The 23,214-nt window shown below is 44.7% G+C and overlaps 1 protein-coding gene across 1 annotated transcript in view; it reads right to left on the bottom strand.

Annotated features, from left to right (window-relative positions):
* TULP4 (TUB like protein 4) overlaps positions 1 to 23,214 on the bottom strand; it is a 631,050-nt gene that overhangs the window by 360,708 nt on the left and 247,128 nt on the right. The window contains exon 3 of the mRNA XM_086927321.1: positions 14,314 to 14,475. Coding sequence (XP_086783447.1) covers positions 14,314 to 14,475 — 162 coding nt within the window. The remainder of the gene's footprint in view (positions 1 to 14,313; positions 14,476 to 23,214) is intronic.

Below are 23,214 nucleotides of genomic sequence, written 5' to 3'. Positions count from 1 at the left end.
GGACTCGATTGGACAGAGCTATGCTACAACAACATCTCGAGGGTCTGATGAATATCGAATATGATTCCGACTAGTGCTTGCCTACATGAGGGCAAAAGGAGCGTCTGAGGTTCCGTGACAATTATAAGTGGTGCATTCGACTCGCACGAATATGGTCGAGTCTGGTATCTATGAACCGCAAATGACGAGTTTAATGGGTGTGCGCAGTTTCGCTGCGCTAACCTAAATCGTTCGTCTGTTACGTGGGTATTTCTATCTGTACCCACGGGTTCCATCTTAGATACGGCATCCATTTTGTCTCTTGCCCTCAAGTAGCCAGCGAACGGACGTTGTCCGCTTCGCGACCCTGGGACTCCCAAGATATTTGCGGAAGACACATGTCCTTTGTAAGTGTCTTTACGACGAGGGGGATGTTACTGTAAGGCAGATGGCGCCGCTCGAGGCTCACCTTGCCGCACGGACTTATTGTCTCAGCCGTGCATCTCATTAGGCACGTCTCTTTGATGCCTGTATCTCGTGTTTCCCGATACCTCCCCTTTTACACCCTTTCCGATCTCCCCACTGTCTCCGTCTTCCTCTGCACCTGTCTTTGTTCCTATTTCGATCTGTTTATTACCGATTGGAATGCACTAATGTTGGGAAGATGGGTTTTTACAGTTGGGAACCGCCAAATGTCTCCGCACTTATGATCCGGACCTTGTGTTTTCAAAGTGACCAAAACGACCCCTCTGGGGGATGATGGTGGGAACCGGGTTGTAAACTTTTTGTGTACCATGTTGTCTTATGGGTAAAAACTGTATAAAAGGAGCGATCTACAGAACCAATTTGAAGCAGTCTCCCCAAGTTGCACGTGTGTTGCTTGTCGTGATTACTGTATTCCCTGCAGTAAATAAACCTTGAATCTTTGACGCCGAAGGAAGTGTCCCGTGTCTCTGTGATTCGTACGCCGGAGCAGGTTACCCACGAAGGTTTCAGGTGTTGTGCCCTGGCACCGCTGGGTCCTACATAACCCAGTCCTTCAGGACGGTTGGTCACCCTAAATCCAGGAGGCAAGAGCATGTCCCTAGCATAACGCTTGGTCACTTATTCTCCCTCTGACTACCGGCAGTAATTCAATTTAAGCTACGCAGCCACAGTTCTTTTAATCACATAACCTACATGGTAGTCACAAACAAAATTCACTATTTGCTGTGCCCTGCACCTCAATGAAGAGACGAAAGGACAGGGGACCAAAGATTTTGCTTAACTCTCCAGACATTTATTTATGGACTGCAGAATGAATGAGCGTTGAGTTGTCCATAGGGTGAAATTACATATGAATTTAACTTCTCAAAACGGAAGACACCTACGATTTGAAAAAAGATGGCAGATTTGGAACTTGAGCGAAAGTAGAAGAGTGATATTTGGAAATCAGTTTCGTGGAGTTGGGGAATATTTACTATTTATAGGGCCTTTGTGCACATCCTCATGCTGGAACCTGCACACACTACTCTTGCATTTCATCAGCCCTTCAGCGGGAGTAACAACAATATTTCTTTTTCTGGGCTAGACAGTCAGATTGATCAAGCACAGTCACAGTTACTACTACAAGCATCTGAAACTTCATAAAGGAGACAGTCATGCGCCATCTTGCACGGATTATCCTTGTGCCTATACTAACACAGACTTTGGAGCATGCCAGATTTTTGTGGTCTTTCTCGCACAGAAAATAATGACTTGCCTGTAGCCTAGCATCAGCACTATCAAAATATGCCTTTCCTCTTTGTTTTCCTGCTTGCCTTTTCTGGAAAATTGTTATTCAATTATCAAATCTCAAAGTGTTCAATTAAAACTGTCCCCTTGCTAGCTTCATGAGGCATTTGAAATTGCTAACTGGGGTAAACTCCTCTGTAAGCCTTGCTTTAAATCTTGTAGCTTAGCGATCACTAAACACTTTGAATCAGTTGGTTCCTGTTTTTCCCGACTTGTGACTTACAAAGGTACTGATGCAGTGCCTGTGAAACCGAACGCTAAGCTTTTTTTAATTGTGGGTCATTTCGGGATAGGCGGGATCAAGCCTTTAGAGTGACTGATGTTCACAATAAGGCAGGCAAGCCATCTTCTGCGCACCTTTCAACATTTCAGTGATTTCCAATGTATGGAAGACATTTAATAACAGACAGCACAATATCAGAACAATTGCCTTAGATTGCACAAGTCTGCTTTGGTTTTTTGAAGTGCAAAGTCTATGTTGTATCTCAAGCAAGATCTCCATTAGTTGAGAATTCTTGGTCTTAAGTGGTGCCTTAAGTATGCTTCCTTCATTTCAGGTCCAATTGTAAATGGAAAAGTGCCTATAACTAATACAAATATGTTTTGTGTAACACTATGCCTAGGAATAATTTTTGTAATTATTTTTGTGTAGCATCTATGGTTCCAGAGAATGGAACAATTCTGGGTAACACAGTTGTCTTATTCCATTCCTGTGCCCTGCTGGTCTGTGGGTGATGCAGCACACCATCCAAACCTTTTCTTTCCTTTCCTTTCATACCAAACTGTATGATAGCTGATATCAGGCTCTTTAATGTCCAGATAGCGAGATCTATGGCGGATTTCACAGAACCATCGAGACCAGTGAGAGGAGGGATGACTCAGAATTCTGTTCACATTCCAATCGTTCATCTGTCAGCTGTGGCAAGTATTTTACAACCCAGTCCTATGCAGGTAAATTCCAGACCGATTTTTCTTGCTTGTTTTACATATTCCCATTTCCAACTCATATTGTGTCCCTTTGCCAACCTTCAATGCCTCATGCAATCTTAAAGGGCTAATTCCTTGCTGATTTAGGAAAGGTGACATCGATTAGGCCACTCCCAGGCGCTGTGCGCTCATTGATACATTTCAGACAATTTCAAATCTGATTAGCTCTCATTTTCTGCATTGAACGTACAAGGATGTCATGAGTCAAGTATTCTGCCCGATTCTAACGCAGGGAAGATTAATAACTATTAGTTCCCTGGGAGAAATCAAAATGTCAATGCTCTGCTTTCTGACATGGGCTTGCATCGCTTGAAAAGGTGCAGTCATTTATTCGCGATGCGTCTGGGTGAATCGAGCCTCTTGGGATATTAGTCAAAGCAACAACATATGATCTGTTCTAGCAAAGGGAAATTAATTGTTGTTATTTGGACTAAAGGTTTTGTGAGCACAGCGCCTTTCTCGTCCAATCTTCTAATAGAATGGTAAATGATGATGCTAGCATCTAGGCTAAAGCTACTTTATAAAATCAACAGCAACTTTTGAATATAAAAATCTTACAGAGAGACTTATAGGGCTGATCGTATTAGTAAGTCTTAGAAGTGCTCTCCAGAAAAGTAACTTCAAATATGTTTGAGTGTGCTTATAGTCAACCCTGAAATATGTGAAATGCATTTAAAAGTAGAACAATCCTAAATAGTGTTGTAAAAAAATATTTTACTGTCCATAGGCACGACAATAAAACTTACGATATGAAAAAAGAAGAAAAGGCAGTTTAAAAAAGAAGAGAAGACTATAGTTAATAGAGTTAAAGGGAAAGTCATGGAGTAAATGTAGTCAGTTCTTATGGCAATTTAACGCCTGCCACCTCCAGAAAGGATGACGGAAACAAAAAGAGGATGCCACTAACCTTCTTAATTAGGTTAACACTTAAAAAAAAATGATTTCGTTTTCTCTCTTGAATGTTTTATTAGATATTTTTTCATTCACAAAAGAAAGCAGTACATACATATATAATTGAACAGAGTATGATGTAAATAGACTGTGTCTTGTCTTTTATGTGGACAACTACCACCACTTCTTACTCTTTGGTTATGAGAAAATGTGGAGTGAAGAGCGTACATTGCCCCTAGAAATCCCACACCCCTTTTCATGTTTCCTCTCTTCCCCCACTGCCAAAGATGTACTTTTCAGTGGTCAGGGTCCAGGACAGACAGACATACATAAACACAGACATATATGAATGGAATAAGTTTATACTGCCACCAAGATCCCCCACCTATTCCAGTGTAGTAAACAGCGTCGCTTACTGGAAGCAAGCAGAGATTTGGATTTAGAACGTAAGACGAAGAGCATGGTATGCTGGGACCGCCACATACCAGAAACTGAGGGATGGAACATTACAAATGGATTATTTCGACATCACATTAAGTATGATGTAAAGTAGATTTATAGAGAACTCCTCTCCCCTACCAGCAGACCCAAGAACTTTTGGGGGCTTTACCAAACCGACTTGGCGACTAGCGCAGAAAATGACCAGGACGCTGAGCCACACAAATACTGTGTACAAACTGCCACCCTCGATTACCGCTGTCTTCCAAAACAGCAGATTTAAACGAAAAATCTGGTCCATGGTTGAGACCCCCTTTCTAAATCCTGCCTGGTAGGGGCTCAAGATTGCAAATTCCTCTATCCAACTTTGGATACGGTTGAGTAGCACAAATCGCCTTTTGTTGCATTTGTATGTCACACTGGTACTAACAAGGCAAACTCTTTCCAGAGACTTAGCATATGTAATAATGTCAAAATAATAAAGTATCAGAAAATGTACTGCATTACGCTGCAGCCTTTTTTTTGCTGCATTATTTAGTCAACACTGGGGCATCATTTTGTCCTTTGCTGCATAATTCCAGTGCCCCTAAAGCAGGCAGACACAATCAAGGCTGTAATCAGATGCCATTTAACAGCTGTTGAAGCTATAAAAAGAACTTTTGAGCACCTACAGAAAGGGAGATATTAAGTCCCTTTATAAGTTCACTGGCTGAACAACAATATGTCAGAGGGTTTGTGCGGTTAGGGGTCAAAAATATCATACTATTCAAAAACGCCAAATTGTGATCAACAAAAGCAACATAAATGTATTATAACAAATGAAACCTACAAGGCAAACAGTTAATATTTAAAACCAACAAAAGGAAAGCCCAAATATACTCAGGGTATTTGACAGCTTACAAGATAAGCAGGAAAACTTCATCAGATCCACCAGATAAGGGTCTTTGGGGGCTTACAAGGATAATCTGTCTGCATCTACTATTACTCAAGTAAAGATGAATGATTTGTGTATTCCCATAAAAGATGGAGATTTTAACACAAGTAGGTCGCTCAAGCTGAAAGGGCCTGTCTTGATAGCTTAATCTTACAAATGTTTACAGTAAAGAAGCCTGCATTTGCAAATATGTCAGTCTTCTGTAAATGCACTTCCTTTGTGGTGTCAGGTGAGGTCTTCCCATTCTTGAGAGAAATCACAATATTGCATATTCTGGAAAACCTGAAACACAGAACACAATGTGGCCAATATAGTCCTGTCGACTTAACATCAACAATAAGAAAAATGTCACTTCCCCAGTATGCATCTCTACTGGACATGTAGAGCTTTAGAGTCGAATGTGTTGCATACTTCTGCCATCTAGTGTTGGGTCAGTAGGTTTGAAAGTTATTTTCTTCGAAGAAGTCTTTCCAGTCAGGGGTAGCTGACTCCTCTTTTCGGTGATAGTGCGCATGGGTATTGACTCCATTTTTAGATCGTTTTCCGCATAGGGTGAGACTGGAGTTAGTAAAGGCAGAATAGAAATGTCCAGGCATATGTATATAAGATAAGAAAGAAATGCAACAGGTGTAGGTACCCAGGGAGGCGGATGGGAGCATGTGAATCTACAGCTCTACATGCCAAGAACAGATGCTTATTGGGTAAGTAACATTTTCCGTTCGAGGCATGTGAGCTGTAGATCACATGCTTTACATAGACTATACAGAAGTATTCTCCCAAAGCGGGGCTAACCTGTAGCGTTGCAGTTGTTTCAAAAAGTGTTTTAAGTACTGCCTGGCCTACATTTGCTTGTTGCCTCTCTAGCACATCTGCACAATAGTGTTTGGTGAATGTGTGCAGTGTAGACCATGTTGCTGCTTTACATATGTCAGCTAAGGGAATATTCCCCTAAGACGGCCATAGTAGCCCCTATTTTGCAGGTGGAATGCGCTCATTTTCAACATTCTTTTCACTTTCATATAACATGTCTGGATGCATTTCACAATCCATCTTGCAATGCCTGATTTAGAAATGGGATTGCCTTTGTGTGGTGGCGAAAAAACAAAAAGTTATTCTGTCTTAAGAAAATCTTTTGTCCTTTCTATTTAATATAGTAAAGCTGTTTTAACATTTAGTTCGTGTAGAGCTTGTTCTGCTACAGAATCAGGTTGAGGAAAGAACACAGGTAACTCAACCGATCGATTGATGTGAAAAGCAGAAACTGCTTTAGGTAGAAATTTGTGATTGGTTCGAAGAACCACTTTGTCTTTGTGCAGTTGAAAGAAAGGTTCTTGGATAGTTAGTGTCTGGAGTTTCCCAACTCTCCCTAGGTAAGTTATTGCAATACCGAAAGCAACCTTCTATGAGAGGAATTGTAGTTGACACCTGTGCGTTGGTTCAAAAGGTAGACCCATCAGCCTATTAAGGACTATGTTCAAATTCAAACTGGTGCAGGTGGAACTCTTGGTGATATTGCTCTCTTTAGTCCTTCCTTAAAGGCTTTAATCACAGGTACTCTGAATAGAGATAAGCGATGTCTGTTTTGTAAGTATGCAGCAACTGCTGCTAAATGCGATCGAATGGATGTATAAACTAATCCAGATTGCTTGAAGTGTAAAAGATAACATTTGATATTTTGTACTGAAGCATCATGTGGATTGATATTATTGTTACAGTATATAACAAAACATTTCCACTTTGCTGCATAACACACCCTAGGAGTAGGTCTCCGAGCCTCCTTTAGGATATTCATACAGTCTGGTAGTAATTGTAAATAACCAAACTCTATGACTTCAGGAGCCAAATCGCCAGGTTGAGTTCCTTGCGATTTGGATGGCTGATTTCTCTCTGGCTCGGAGTGAGGAGACTGGAGTTGAGATGCAGCTTTTGGTGTGGAACTACGGAGAGCTTTAACAGGGTGCTGTACCAACGTTGATGCGCCCAAGTGGGAGCTATGAGAATGAGTTTAAGGGATGATTGCTTGAGCTTCCGAACTACGAGCGAATGAGTGGGAGAGGCGGGAAAGTGTAGGCAAATATCCCTGATCAGTTCATCCGTAGAGCATTGCCTATGGAGAGCGAGTGTGGGAACCTGGAGGCGAAGCATGGGCATTTTGCGCTTTGATCGGTGGTGACCATGTCTATCTGAGGAAACCAAAAAGGTGCACCCCCACAGCTGTGAGGTGTGTCCCCAGGGCACAGGGTGGTGCCTATTGCGGGAGGTTGCTGAATTCCAACGTGGTCTTTTAAATGAAGTTGATATCCACTGAAATAATAATTACTCACATATGTTTCTCATTCTTTAAGTTGTATTTAGTTTTCTCAATTAGCTGTAGTTTTAATTACTACAATCATTGATTTTTTTAACAAAGCTTGCCAAGTCCCAATGCATTTCAGTAGTATGCGGCCTTCATCTGGGGACGATCTGTGAAGATAATTAAACAAACATCCCTGGTTCACGATACATGAAGGGTATAGACAGTAAAAGATGTCAGATTGCAACATCTATCAACACAACATGCTACATAGTGAGTATTAATCAGTACTTTATGTGCGCAAACATGCCTGTCATTATTCAACGCGTGGTCGCAAAATAAAATAATTAAATCGTTTGTGCACAAATTCGGGTCGTGTATATGAGTAGTGGTTTTAGTTAACGGAAACTATGAAACCAGCTTCAGACGTGTGTTATGTGGCATTTAAACATTGTTAACGAATGTTGGGCGCATTCGGTTTCCAAAAACATAGTGAGCCCGGTGAGAAGGTCGACTACCGGCGTGATTGTATTATGACGTTTCAAAGCCTCAATGGTAATGTGCACAAATTATTTATATACAGGCTAGTGACCCTTGTGTCTTTGCGTAATTCCGAGTTTGTACTTACTTAAAAAGCTTAGCCTTCGTGCTCCGACGCGTTCTCTGCGCTGTTGTGATGGAAGTGCGGGGACAGACTTCCGTATTGTTAACAAGAGTGATCTCACGTGACATGTCTGAGGAAACCCCCATTCCTGAAAGTAGAAAAGAAGGATTTGGGGATGAAGTTCCCACTCGTGGATTTGCCGTCTGCTGAGAAGGTCTGCAATTTGATTGTTTACTCCTGGAAGGTGTTCTGCTAAGAGATACATTTTGTGATGTATGGCACATTTCCAAATGGCTTGTGCTAGGCGTGACAGTTGGAAAGAGTGTCCCTCTGTTTTTATATGTAATACATCGCTGTCATGTTGTCTGTGCGGACTGGGATAGTTTTGCCTATGAGGTGATTTTGAAAGGCTGTGAGCACTAGAAGCACTGCTAGTAGCTCTAAGTGATTGATATGAAGGCTCCTGTACTTTAGAGTCCACTTTGTGTGACTTTGTAGCTGAGTGCCCCAAACAGTGAGCGATGAGTTTGCTGTTAGCACTGTCTGTAAAGCAGGGTCGAGAAAGGGCCACCCTTTGGATTCATATGTGTGTTCTACCACTGCAGAGAGTGATGGGTGCGGCCGTCTACCAAAACTAGATTGGTTAATCGACCCTGCGATTGGTTCCACTGACTTGCTAAGCATTCTTGTAGTCTTGCGTGGGAACAATTGTAATGCAAGAAGCCATCATGACTTGCAGTTGCATGAAGACTCTGGCTGGTAATGATTGGTTGGGCTGAAATTGAGTGAGAAAGGACTGAATACTGTGAATCCTGGCTGTATTGGGAGGGGCTAGAGCTTTGAGAGTGCCTATTGTGGCTCCTAGATAAGTTTGCGTGTTGGAAGGCTGTAGTTGAGACTTCAAAGCATTCACTGTAAACCGTAGTTGGTGAAGTGTGTGAATAGTGGTTTGAGTGTGTTGGAGACACATTTGGTAAGTATCGGCTTTGAGCAGCCATTCGTCCAGGTATTGGAAGACAAGAATTTGTTGTCTTCTCAGATGTGCTATGACTACTGCCAGACATTTGGTAAATACCTTGGGAGCAGTGGTGACTCCAAACAGAAGCACTTTGAATTGGTAATGGTGACCCGCTATCATGATTCTGAGGTATATGCGATGAGCGGGTTGAATTTGAATGTGAAATTATTCATCTTTTAAGTCTAGAGTAGACATAACATCGCCGTGCTGTAGAAGCAGAAGCTTGTTGAAGGGTTACCATGTGAAAATGCTCAGACAGTACGTAGAGATTTAGCTATCTGAGATCTAGGTCTCAGGGAGCAGTCCTTTTTGGGATGAGAAAGTACAGGGAGTCCTCGCCTGTCCCTTGATGTTGTAACAACACAGGTTCTACGGTTCCTTTGGAGAGGAGAGACTGGACTTCTTGTTGAAGTAGATGCAATTGTTCTGGTGCCATTTTGTGAGAACGTGGTGGTATGTTTGGAGGATTGTTGGTAAGCTCCAGGAAATAAACAAGTTATATAAATCCTAACACCCGTTTGTCTGTGGTGATAGATTGCCAAATAGCGAGGAATTGTAGAAGACATACCTGACAGGTGTTAGATGATCGGGGTGAAGCGTAGGCAAGTCAATGCTTATTAGGGGGGTGGGGGAATTATGCTGTCCAGATCCTTGCAGTTGTTTCCTCTAGATCCTCCTCTAAAGAAACCCCTTGTAGAGGAAGATTGATTGTTGCCTTTGTAAGAGGTGGCCGTACTGTCTGAGGACATAGTTTGTACCCTCCATGGTAGAAGGAGCGACGAAAGGAGCCCCGATTAGAGGGAGACTGCAGAACGCCCATAGACTTGGCTACCTCCGTGTCTTTTTTCATTTTTTCCAAAGATTTATCTAATTTGGGCCCTAAGAGATGTTCCTTGTCAAAAGGAGTATTTAAAATAGAATGTTGTACTCCTGTTTTGAAACCAGAAATCCTCAACCATGTATGGCTTCTTAGTAACACACTAGTGTTAATGTCTCTAGCTGCGGTGTCTGCAGCATCTAAAGTGCATCTTATTGAGGAATAGGAAATGAGTTTCCCTTCCTGAACTAAATCTTGGGCTTTTGCCTTGTGTTCATCTGGGAGGTGTTGTTGTAACTGCTCCATTTCATCCCAGTGTACCCTATCATACCTAGCTAGCAGGGCCTGAGTGTTGGCAATGTGTCAATGATTTGCTGCTTCGGCGGGTACTCGTTCAGCAGATGTGTCTAATAGTTTTGACTCTGTCTGGAGGGGGAGCATCACCTGTAGTCGGTGAATTGGCATTAGAGACTACCAAAGAGTCTAGTGGTAGTTGACCTTTAATAAAAACTGGATTTGAAGCAACAGCCTTATATTTTTTATCAACCTGGGGGTGAGAATGCAAGCCCTCACTGGATCTCCAAAGATGTCATCGGCATGTCTCATCATGCCTTTAATCATAGGCAGAGTGTGAGTAGCCCTATGTGCGGTACTGAGAGTTTCAAATAGGAAATCTTCCTCCAAAGAATCATTGTGTAATTGTATCCCATGATGTTCTGCAGCTCTCGCAAGTAATTCTATATGTCTTTCATTGTTCAGGAGGGGAAGGCTTTGTAGGGTAGAGATCTGGGTCGTTATCTGTAGGTGAACCCGTCCCCATTATCATCATCAAATGGTGGAGAGTTAGTTGGTGAAATTAGTAAATGACCCAAAGGTGGAGAAGTTGGTATAGTTGAATGTGGTAAAAGAGGCGTTGGAGAAGGGTTAATATCCTCAGTTCTCTTTTTGAAAGGAATTAAGAAAGGTTCTTCTCCTAACTCAGATTTTCGTTGTTGAGGTGACTTAGTAAGAGCATGTCCTGTATCAGGATTTATGTAGAGTTCCTTCTGTTTTGGGTCTGATTTTGGTGTTGGGGCATCGAAATTCATATCCTGCCGCTTCAGAGGCACAGATCTGTATTTTGGCGCCGAGGATTTCGATGCCAAGGTGGAATCACTTTTTAGTGCCGAAGGTTTCGATGCCGAAGGAGGCTTTGACTTCGGCGTCAAGGATTTTGGCTCTGAAGCGGTTTTTGGCTCAAGCCTGAAGGTTAAGGCTCGGTGGCAGCTTTGGCCGACTCGATCCCGAGCCAGAAGGCATTAGAGATATGTTTCGGTGCCGAGCCGGAGGGCGGGGCGTTGGAAACATCTTGTTGGTTCCAACCGTGGCCAAAAGGCGGGGGTGGGACCAAAGCCTTTCGTTGTAGCTGAATTGGATTTTGGGTTAAGTGGCGTTCGGTACTCACGGTACGTTGAACTTGCGGCAACTCTTCTTCCGACTGGTAGTCCAATTCTGGGATGGAAGCAAGTTCCTCTTGACCTTCCTCTGCCCTTTGCGCATCAAATTCTTGCTCGGATTCTTCACCAAAGATGTACGGCGTGTATTTGACGTTTTGACTGTATCTCGTGACGATGAGCTCGGCGATCGTGGAGCGTTTTCTTCGATCGGAAAGAGCGTCATCTGTCGCAGTCTTCTTCGTTGTGCTCCGGAGACAAGCACAAGTTGCACAGTTTGTGTGAGTCGGTGCGCAAATACTTCACGTGGCACAGAGGACAGAATTTGAATGGAGTCCATTCCATCGATTGTGAGGTGGACCGACGCGGTTAGGCCGGAAGGCCTTCTTAAAGATATTCGATCGCAATAGAGGTTTTTTCCTCGACGGATAGGATAAGCGGAAAAGTGGTATAATTGTTTGAAACAATACCGACGTGGATTACGCACAGAGGGAACCCGAAGAAATGTTTTCAAAGCAGAGCACAGCAATACACGTCCGAACCCAAAGGCGGAAAAAACAATCTAACAATGGAGTCGATGCCCATAAGCACTATCACCAAAAGGAGGCGGCACCTACCTTGTGAAGGGAAAGACTTCTTTGAAGGAAAACAACTTGCAAACATCCGAATGGATCCAACACTGGATGGCAGGAGTATGCAAAGCATGTGATGTACAGCTCACATGCCTCAAACACTTTATTCCAGTATCTGGGTCTTACATCAACTCTAAGTGAATGAGACAAAGGAGGATTTGTACAACAAATGCAGGAAGCTAAGTACATTAGGAAAATAACCTGCATAACTTTATTGGGCTGAAAGAAGTCACTGCCACAGTTGCGGTTTCAGTCAAATCACAGAAGGGGTTTGATTGAGATGATATTTTTGAGAGACACAAGGGAAATTATAATTGATCTTTAAAATTAAATGTTCAGTCTCCACTAACTAAGGACACCCCATATCAAGGGTACAGGTCTATTTCAGCTATACTGGATCAGGGAGGCTCAATAGCACTTATACTTCTTATACTTCTACCTCTAAACCTCTCAGCTGGTTTTATTACCGTCTCTCATTCTAGCCTTCTTAACCTTCTCTCAGGCCTCTGTGGCACTGCTCACAAATGGATTTGCTCCTTCCTGACCAGAGAAAGCACACTCATACAGTGTCAAATGGCTCCTTTCAAACCTCAAACCACATACACAGTGTACCTCAGAGATCTGCTTTGATACCCACATTTTTTAACATGCACATGGCCCCCTTGATGAGATAGTGCAGTTCTTCGGCATGGACATCATATTGTATGCTGAAGACATCCAGTTGATCATCCCAATATTGAAGAACGTAGACTTTGTGCAGATCAATTTCTAGCTATGCTTATCCCGCGTAGCAACTCGGATCACAGACAGTTGTCTCAAATTTAATTCAGAAAAAACTGACGTCCTTATCTTTGTTCATCCCAACTAAATAAGGCCACGCCTTGTGCATAATTCCCCCTGTCCCCTCCATTTTTGCTATAAATCTTGGAATCATAGTGGATCATCACCTACTTTTGAAAAGATGGCAAAATTAGCAGCCACATGGGTTATGCTACCAAAATCGGTCAACATATTTTTTGACTTTATTCCAATTTCTACTTGAAAAACATTGATTTACACACTCATCACTTCCAGGCTTGACTATTGGTAATATGTTAGTGGGTTGTCCAAAATACCTTCTGCACCGACTCTAGCCTGCACAGAATGCTGCAACAAGATTAATTCTAGTCATTCCCTGCCATCATTCCATTTCTTTCCACTTAAAAACATTTACACTGGCTTCCTATACTGAGGAGAAATCAATTCAAAGTGCTTATGTTTACTTTTAAAGCTTATTGTAAAGTGACCCTTTTTTGTGTGATCACACCCGGTTTTACATTTTTATGTGACTCACTTCCCGGTTTTACATTTTTATGTGACTCACTTACTGGTAATTGTGAACTCTAATACTTGGACATTGTTATCCAGTGCCAGTATGTGTGCTCTGACCCTTAAAATAAAGTCGAAATTGGCTTACAGACCTTTTCGTCCTATTGGATTCTGGTATTTTCTCCTACATGAAGAGGTTTGTGTGCGTCCTCTAATTCTCATTTCGACTCTGCATGTGTATTTTTGGGTGACAGGTGTCCTTTTACAACGACGTCGCCACATGTATACTGTGCCAAACAGGTATGAATGGAATTGACCATTTCGGCTTGCATGCACATAGGAATGATTGACTCAATCCTTGTTCTTTTCAATCTTTACTACTTTCCTCCATAACACCATCACATACTAGGGTGCCTTATCTATGGGTGTCTTTCAGGACATTTTTTAACCTTACTTTCTCAGTTTAATTTTTCGCTTCTATTAAACATGTCAGTCCTGCCTACTGATAGTGACTCAACATATAAGAGTATGAAAGTTTTGATTACTTTTTATTGTGTTCTACAACTTTTGCAGCCTTGAAGTCACGCTGGTGACAAAACACATGTTGGTTGCGCCTTTCGATGTCACTTTATCACTGAAGATTTCAAGTCACAAACAATGAACAGGACTTCAATTGAATTCACTGTGTTATTGACATTTTGGACAAAAAATAGACTATTGAATTACTTGCTGTGATATATTTTGCACATATTTCCTATAACAAAGTGATGAATGGAAATGTTTGAATCATTCTGAACTGAAGGCAATCCCTCTGGGAACATTCCATCATATTTAGTTCATGTGAGCCAACAAATATAAGGATCAATCATATGTGCATTGCTTTTGGTACAGTTTCAAAAGAAACAGTCCTGCCCGAGCTATTAGGGCAGATCCACTCTAGATCGGAACCGATCAGCCCCATGTCATCATATATAAGTTGGAGCTTGAGTCCAGTACATTCATTTTTCAAGGAGCTTTATTGAAAAGGAAATTCAATTTAGCACATAACCACAAAAAACAAAATGGTATTTAATGGTCAGGAGAATATTTTCCACAATCCTACACAATATTTAGTGAAAGATCATTAGCATGCATTTGCCTAAAACAAAAGGTGTACCATTGTGTCAGCTCAGAAAAAAAATGAGAAAACATGAGAAAAACAATTACCTGCTGGTCATCCGGTGTCCATATCCCGCATGTGATCTGGCTTTCCAGGTTAATTTCAGAAGACCAATGCCTCTGCCCACTCACGGAACCAACCAGCACAAATCCATCCCTGTAGGAGATGAGGGCCTGCGTACCATCATGGCTCCAAGTGAAGTCACTCACCTGAAACGAGACACAAACAAATGTTTCAGATGGCAGAAAAGTTGCATTTTTCTTCCTTCAGATCAAGATCCGGCTGTTGAGGTAGGTTTTTAGTCTACTAATCTAGGAAAGGAGGGGGCCGAGATGTTTTTACTGGACAAAGTGCATAAATGAAAGTCTAATCAAACTTCAGAAATAAAGTAGAGGGGTGCGTGGTGGTGGAAAGCCTCACCTGCTCTAGTCTTTCTCTCATTCTACTGTGTCATAAGTTATGCACGTCTGTGAATTATGTTCTAATGACTTTGCAGATTTTTGCCCAGGAATAAGAAATTACTCTTACATGCACCTGTATCTCATACCACTCATTTACTTACCCAACACATTGTCTTCTTGACTATAGAAGAGCTACCCTGGCACGCTGACATCAGTTTTCTATTTCTGCTCTAAAAATGCAGCTCCATAACTGAACGATGTCTGACCAGTGTGCAGAAACTAACAAGGGCTTTTAGGTAAAGAGCCCTATTCGCAGAACGAGAGGGATGGAAGCATTAGCTAGGAATCTGTGATTAGAATGAGTCTCCACCAGAAAAAGCATTACCGAAGGAAAGTACCTTGTTTTTCTGATAGAGGCTTCTAACAGCAGATTCCTCACCTCAGGATAGATACCCAATCAATACTTTTCCAGTGGTGGGTCTGAAAGTGGCTCATACCAGGTCCTGGAGGACCGAACGGACAAAATGCTCATCAAGACAGGCCTGACTGTCCAAGCTGTGTGCTTCTTGAATGTGTAAAGTGACGCCCACCTGGCAGCTTGGTAGATGTCCAGGACAAGTACCCCATCATCCAACGCTGTAGTAGGGGCCTCGGCCTTGTGAAATAGGCCCACAAGCCCTCAGGGGGCTACTATTTATCTAGTGTGTAGAAAATGTTGATTGAGAGAGGATCAGTTTCTGCACCACTGTCTCTTTTTTCACTCCATCGAACCCAATAGAGAGCTAAACGTCTGTGTTCTGCAGTGCAACTGTTGTGATGGGCTTTTTTGCGTCCAACCAACGGTGCTTCTCTTCCTGCTTAGAAGGATGAGGTGGGGTGAAAAATCTAGGCAGCGGGATGCTTTGGTCGAAGTGAAAAGGAGTCACCACTTTCTGAAAAAATGAAGCACAAGTCCAAAGAAGCAGTATGTCAGGCTCGAGGTAGTGTATGGAGGTGTAACCAAAGGGCTTGAAGCTCACTGATCCTCCTGCCTGGCGTAATGACAACCAAGAGTACTGTCCTAAAGATCGGGCACTGCAGAAGACAGCTAAGTAGGGGCTCAAATGGGGAACAAATAAGGAGTGTCACAGACAGATTCAGGCCCCATTAGGCATCACAAAAGGTGTATGTGAGAACAAATTTTGCAGGCCCTTAAGGAAACGTGAATTAAACAGTGAGGGTGATCCGGTAGCATCAAAAAAAATTTAGATGGTGGAAAGATAACTTTTAATAGTGCCCAAGGCAAGGCCTTTTCGCGCTAACAACAGCACCTCTGACAAGGAGGTAGATCAGCATTACGGAACAAGCACCAAGCCTAACATTTGCCCCAATGGCAGGAGTATACAATTTTTGTTGAGGGACGCCTGGCTGCTAGAATGACATCAGAGGTCTCAGAAGAGGAAGATCAAAAACATTCAACTGCCCCTGCTCAATCTCAACGCATCAGGTTGAGCGTTTACAGGTTTGGTGCAACATCCTGTCCTGTTGCTGCTACTGAAGATCCTCTAGAGAGGGCAGCCTGATCGGAGTACCAATGCTCATGCTCAGGAGATAGGGATGAAATGCATTACTTACCTGTAACTGCAGTTATCCAGTATTGGCGTCTTTCATAGATTCACATGCCTGAATCATTCCCCGTCGTCGAGACGGGAGTCTCCGGTACATAGAAAAGTAATGTCCTATAGACATACATAGAGAAAAGTAGGCATAAGTGCCTTGCCTTAGTAGCCTATCTATGTCCTTTTGTAAAAAGGACCAAACTCCAGAAGGTAGCCAATCAGCTACCACCTCCCTCTAGAACCTTCCTGTCAGGAGCCTCAGTCTCTCAGATTTTCGTACGCACCAAGCTAGGTAGGCGTAATACTTGTTAGAGAAAGAAGTGAGTCCTTCCAGGGGAGGCGGGAGGGTTGCATGTGAATCTATGAAAGACACCAATACTGGATAACTGCAGTTACAGTTAAGTAACACATTTCTTATCCAGTATTATGGGTGTCTTTCATAAATTCACATGCCTGAATCAGAGTAGTAAGCAGTACATTATGCACATTTCTGATGGAACAGCATACAGTAGTCTGGGATAATACATATCATACGACTAAAAGCCATCAGAAAGTAATAAGAAATAAGTAAAGAAATGTGCATACTAGCAAAGGATGGCGGGAAGGAGGAAGGCTCACCTCACTAGAATAGATGGCGAAGCACAGCCTGGCCTACTGCTGCATCCTGCATCAGTTCCGTATCCAGGCAGTAGTGCCTGGTGAAGGTATGCGGCGACTTCCAGGTCGCCGCCCTGCAAATGTCCAATATTGGCACCCCAGCAAAGAGCGCCGCTGATGTGGACACAGCTCTTGTAGAATGAGCTCTTACTTTGGAGTGTAACGGACGTCCTGCTTTGTCGTGGCAAAAGGCAATTGCCGAAGATATCCATCGTGAGATACTTTGCTTGGAAAGCGGCATGCCTTTTCGTGGTCTACTGAAAGCGATGAAAAGCTGGTTCGTTTTCCTATAATGTTTTGTCTTGTCGAGGTAAAATTTAAGACACCTCTTCAGGTCCAAAGAGTGCAGGGACCTTTCAGCTACAGTGCTGGGATTTGGGAAGAAAGTTCGGAGGACTAGAGGTTCATTCAGATGAAAGTCCGACGGGACCTTAGGAATAAATCGAGGGTTAGTTCTTAAAACCACTCTGTCTTCCTTGAACTGCATGAAGGGATTTTGCATGGAAAGAGCCTGTAGTTCGCTGACCCTTCTTGCTGAGGTCAGGGCTAATAGAAGGGCCGTTTTCCAGGAGATGTATTTGACATCTGCTCTGTGAATAGGCTTGAAAGGGTGCTTCATCAACTGGTTGAGGACCACATTAAGATGCCATGTTGGTGGAACTCTCCGTGGGCGAGGAAAGGATCTGTAAAGCCCCTTAAGGAATTGTTTTATTAACCGGTGTGACCAGAGAGAGGGTCCTTTTGAAGTTCTTGTAAAGCGAGAAATTGCTGTCAAATGTACTCTGATAGAGGCATACGCAAGTCCCGCCTGTGCCAGGTGTAGCAGATAAGGAAGTAACTGTTCCGGAGTTGCCTTAAAGGGATGTAGATCTTTGTCCTTACACCAAATGCAAAAGCGTTTCCATTTTAACGAATAGGTCTTATTTGTGCTCTCTGCTCTTGCTTTCGCGAGGACATCTATGCACTCCTGCGGAATGTCTAGTTGGCAGAACTCTCGGTACTCAGGAGCCAAGCCGATAATCTGAGAGATTTCAGATTCGGGTGCTGTACCTGGCCGTTGGACATCGTGAGCAGGGACGGCTGTTGGCCCAGACGGATTGGCGGGTGGACTGAGAGGCGATGGAGGTCCGTGAACCAATGCTGCCTCGGCCAGAACGGGGCAATCAGAATCAGGGTGCAGTGTTCTGTCTTCAGGTATCAGGGGAAATGGCGGAAATGCGTACGCAAACACTTTGCGCCATGCGATGGAAAATGCATTTCCGAGTGACCGCAATTGGGGATGCCAACTTGCGAAGTTGGGGCATTTGGCGTTCTCCCAGGAGGCAAAAAGGTCGATCTGCGGTCTTCCCCATTCCGAAAAGATGTGATCCAGCACTTCTTGTTCTAGCTCCCATTCGTGGGACAGCGATCTCTGTCTGCTTAGAGCATCTGCTATGATGTTGTCCTTGCCTGGGACATACTCCGCTGACAGCGTGATACTGTGGAGCACAAGCCAGTTCCAGATTTTCTGCGATTCGCGAGATAGTGTGAGCGAACGCGTTCCTCCCTGTTTGTTCAAGTAGTGCATTGTCGTAGTGTTGTCGGTCCTGACAAGCACTGGGGAGTTCTGGATGCGCGGTAGGAAAGCCTGCAGAGATAGAAAAACTGCTCTCAGCTCTAGGAGATTGATATGGAGCTGCTTTTCCTGGTCCGTCCACTTGCCGCTGATCTGCAGCTCTTGAAGGACCGCTCCCCAACCCTCTAGGGAGGCGCCCGTAGTTATCACGTGTGGGGCTGCAGGCAGTAGGAATGTTAGTCCTTGCGAGAGGTTTTTGGACGACCTCCATCATAGCAAGGCCTTGGACATGTGCTGTGTTATCACAATGCGATCCTCGAAAAAGCCTGTGCTCTGAGTCCATTGCCTGGTCAAGGCTTCCTGCAGAGGGCGCATTCTGAGCCGACAGTGTGGAATAAGCAGGATACATGAGGACATCATCCCCAGGAGGGACTTGAAAGTACGGACGGCAAATTTTTTCTCGAGGCAACTGCGGTGGCCAGAGTGATAAGCTTGAGCTTCCTTTCCTGAGATGGAAATGCTTTGGAACATTCTGTATCCAATGTCGCTCCGAGAAAGGTAAGAACTCGGGAGGGCTCTAAGGTTGACTTCTCGTGATTGAGCGTCAGACCCAGTTGCTGGAAAAGATTGAGACGGGCACTGGAGGACATGACTGCGCCTTTCAAAGATGGTGCTTTTACCAGCCAGTCGTCCAGGTATGGAAAGACTTGGTGTCCTTGTTGACGTAGGAAGGCTGCCACTGGGGAGAGGCACTTGGTGAAAATTCTGGGTGCCGACTTTAGGCCGAATGGGAGGACACAGAATTGATAGTGCCGACCTGCCACTGCAAATCTGAGGAATTTCCTGTGTCCTTTGTGAATAGGGATGTGGTAATATGCGTCTTGCAGGTCTAAAGACGTCATAAAGTCTCCTTCCTCTAGTGACCCCAAGATCTCTTGGATAGTCACCATACGGAACGATTGACTTTTCAAGAATGTGTTGAGTGCCCTGAGGTCTAGGATGGGCCTCCATTTCTTCCCTTTCTTTTGTATTAGAAAGAAGCGGGAATAGAATCCCTTTCCTCTGTGAGCTGCTGGTACTCGCTCTATTGCTCCTTTCTTTAACATTGAAGAGACCTCTTGAAGTAGTAATCGTAGACGCCTGTGCTGAAGCTTGCGAGGAGGATTTGTCGGGGGAATTGAATTGAATTCTAACGAATGTCCGAATTGGATCAATTGGAGCACCTACCGATCCGTTGTAATTGATCTCCAATTGTCGAGGAAGTGTGTTAGTTTTCCTCCAAGTTTGAAAAAAATGAAATTGTGGACGGACTGGCTGTTGGAAAAGGTCATTGGCGTCCACCAGCGGTTTTCCTCTTGATTTTTTCCCCTGTAGTTAGACCTTCCATACGAGGTCTGACGACCTTGTTGCTGTTGTCGCTGTTGATATTGCGATCTGCCCTGGTTATAGGAATATGAGGATTTGCTCTGGTAAGAACCTCTGTAAGAGGATTGACCTCTACCTCTGCTCCCTCGAAAGAACTGGGTCTTAAACTGCAATGTGCCCAGCGCTCGTGCCGTATCCGTATCTTTTTTGATCGTTTGTAGGGCCTCATCGATTTTCTCCCCAAAGAGGTGTTGGCCGTCGTAGGGCATGTCCAGTACCTTAGTTTGGACCTCTTGGCGAAAGGATGTAGCCTTAAGCCACCCCTGCCTTCGCAAGACCGCGGCCCCTGCAAGCTGTCTGAAGCCGGTCATTGCCACATCTACGGCACAATCGATAATTTCTGATGCCGACGTTTGGCCTTCCTTAAGGAGCGATTGTACTTACTCTTTCAAGTTATCTGGTAGTTCCGCCAGATACGGGGCAATATCCTCCCACAATTACCTATTGTAGCGGCCTAGTAGCGCAATGGAATTAGCCATTTTCACAGTCATGGCCGACGTGGTGGAAAACCGTTTGCCAATACTGTCAAGCTTCCAGCCCTCCTTGTCCGGTGGAGCTGACAATGGGGATGCCGGATTCCTCGAGTTCTTTTGTGCTGCCTGGGTAACAACAGAATCTGGCTTGGGATGCCCAGTAAGGCAGGCTGCTGCTGTTGTTGGTGGTGCCTTATACTTCTTGTCCAGCCGTGGAACTACTGCGGAGACCGAGGCTGGTGTCTGCATCAGTTGTTTTCCCTGTTCCCATATGTGCTCAATGATAGGAATTGATCTTGTTGTTTTCCTAACAGGGTCTTTAAAATCATATAGGAAGCAGTCTGTTTCATGGGATTCCATTTTCATATGGAATCTCGTGGCCGCTCTCTCCACCAAATTGTGAAATCCGCCAATGTCCACTGGCGGTGAGTCCGAGGTAGTCGGTTCAGGTGTGCCCGGAGATGGAGCGATGTAGTCCTCATCATCCCTATGGTCGGACTGGTCGTCCCGAACCTCTCCCTCTTCTGGTTCTTCGACTTTTTCATCAGAAGACGGGACATTGTGCACTGGTTCTCTTTCCTGACGGATCACCAAAGGTGATGGTCTAGGACGTGAGGATGGTGTCGGTCCAGATGTAACAGGATTTGCTTCCGTTGAAGGGTCAGTGGTTGGTTCAGGAAAGGCCTGCTTGTAGTCTTGGATCAAGAACCGTAAGTCTGAAACTATAGACACCGGAAGGCATACCATAGGTGTAACCTCCGTCTGGACATGCAAATGTTGAGCCTCTTCTGTATAAACCATCTCATCTCCCTCTTCATCAGTGCTTTGGCACTTTACTATGAGATCTGAAGGACTGTTGGCCTGTCCGTACTGGTCTTCGTCTGATTCCTCGTCCTGCAGTATATGTGACGGGGGTAGCTTTTGCACCCTACTTGGCGATGTTAAGTCAGGGGTTATTGGTTGTTTCGTGCTCTTTTTCGTAGGCGGCTGACTGGCAGCTGACAACTGAGAAATCAAGTCCGATTGTTTCCATAGGGTCGACGATGGCGTTGTCGACGGTGTCGTCGACGACTGAGTTTTCAATCGTCGTCGGTGATGGTGTCGTCGATGGTACCTTCGTCGACGGTTCCGTCGTCAATGGCGCGCTCGTCGACGAGGTCTTCGTCGCAGTCGATGGAGTTTTCGTCGACGGTATCCTCGTCTACGGCATCTTCGTCGACAGCCCAGTCGTAGATGTTGCGCTCGTCGACGATGTCTTCGTCGTCGACGATGTCTGCGTCGTCGACGATGTCTTCACCGTCGTCAGTGTCTTAGACGACGGCACGCCAGACGACGAGGGTGTCTTCGTCGACGGCGTCGACGGTTTTGGCTTCGTCGCCGACGCTGATGTTGTCGTCGTCGACGGGATCTTCGTCGGGGTCTTTGTAATGAGGATAATCGACGACACAGGCTTACCCGCCGTCGACGATGGTGTAGTTGTTGTCGTCGTTGAGAATGCTGACAACGCCATCGTCGTCGACACCGTCGTCGTCAATGTAGAAACATAGACTGTAGACCCAGTCTTCCTCAGCGCTGAGGTAAGCGTCGACGAAATCTGTGGGATCTGCATCCAAGCCCACAAAAATACTGGGAAGTCTGCTGGCCTGTGGAGGTTAGCCCCAGGTGTGGCCACATTAGAAGCAAAAGGACTGCTGCCAGGAACCAAAAGAAAGGCCCAGTGATCTGGCGGTGACCCGGCTCTCCTTTAAGCGCTCGAGTGCCATGTGGTCTTTGGCGCCGAATAGAGAGAAGCCTTCAAAAAGCATCTTTCAAAGATGATTGGGTATCCCCTGAAATCCCCATGGACCTCAACAAAGAGTGGCGGCTGAGTGCCACTGTGGAGGCCATGGCCCTGTCTAGTGAGTCAGTGAAGTCCAGTCAACATTGAATGGTGAACTTCACTGAGAGTCCCTCTTCGAGAAGCATAGGCAGCAGCTGCGCAACTGAGTCCCACAAGACACATGTGTATCAGCTCAAATAACATGCAGTGTTCAATGTCAAGCTGGTGGAAGGGATTAGCTTCCCAAAGGTATACAGCCTCTATCAACAAAGTAGCAGGGAAGGCACTTAATTGCTAAGGACTGCACTACGAGGCTTTTGGGAGAGGGGTGCTAAGACAAAGATTGGGTCTCCGTGAGCGGTGCGATGTTGATGGGTAATCATTCTGCGCACAGGATCTCCCATGAAGGGTGTGGCACAGGCTCCCAAGAGAACATCATTGAGGGCCTCATAAAAAGGAAGCAGAGGCTCTGCATAGCTAACCCTAAGTTTAAGCACCTCTGTCAAGACGTTGGTCTTGATCTTGACGGAGGGAAGCAGTATATTATGGACCTCCGCTGCATTCCACATCACTACCGCAGAAGATGCACCTTCCTCTGTGAAAGGGAGGAGAAATCAGCCCAGAGCCTGGAGAGATGTCCAAGCAACTAGCGTCAACCAACTCCCTGCACAGGTTCTCCTACTGGTAGGAATCCTTCTCCAGAAGGCCATAACCCTTTTCATCATCCTCTCTTTCCTGAAAAAAAGGTCTATTTAGGGGTGGCAAGTTCAGAGCGTTTTGACGGTGCTCTGGCGCCGTCGGTGCCAATATTGAATGAAGTCGGGGTAGTGCCATCTCGGAGTAGGGCAGGAGAATAGGTTCCTCTTTGTGCAGCAACAGTGACATATGGGACAGCGTTGGATGGACTCGGAATGGTGGCATCAGTCCAGATCTGGGGTGATCCAGAGGGCCTGAATGGTGCAGTGGGGGAACTAGCCAACGGTAACCCAGCCAAGGCACTTCCCGGTTCCATGGGGCCCA

This window comes from Lissotriton vulgaris, chromosome 6 (genome assembly GCF_964263255.1).
Source record: "Lissotriton vulgaris chromosome 6, aLisVul1.2, whole genome shotgun sequence".
NCBI classification, from domain to species: domain Eukaryota; kingdom Metazoa; phylum Chordata; class Amphibia; order Caudata; family Salamandridae; genus Lissotriton; species Lissotriton vulgaris.
Note: the sequence above shows the minus strand (reverse complement) of the source record. Positions and strands in the feature narration are given on the sequence as shown.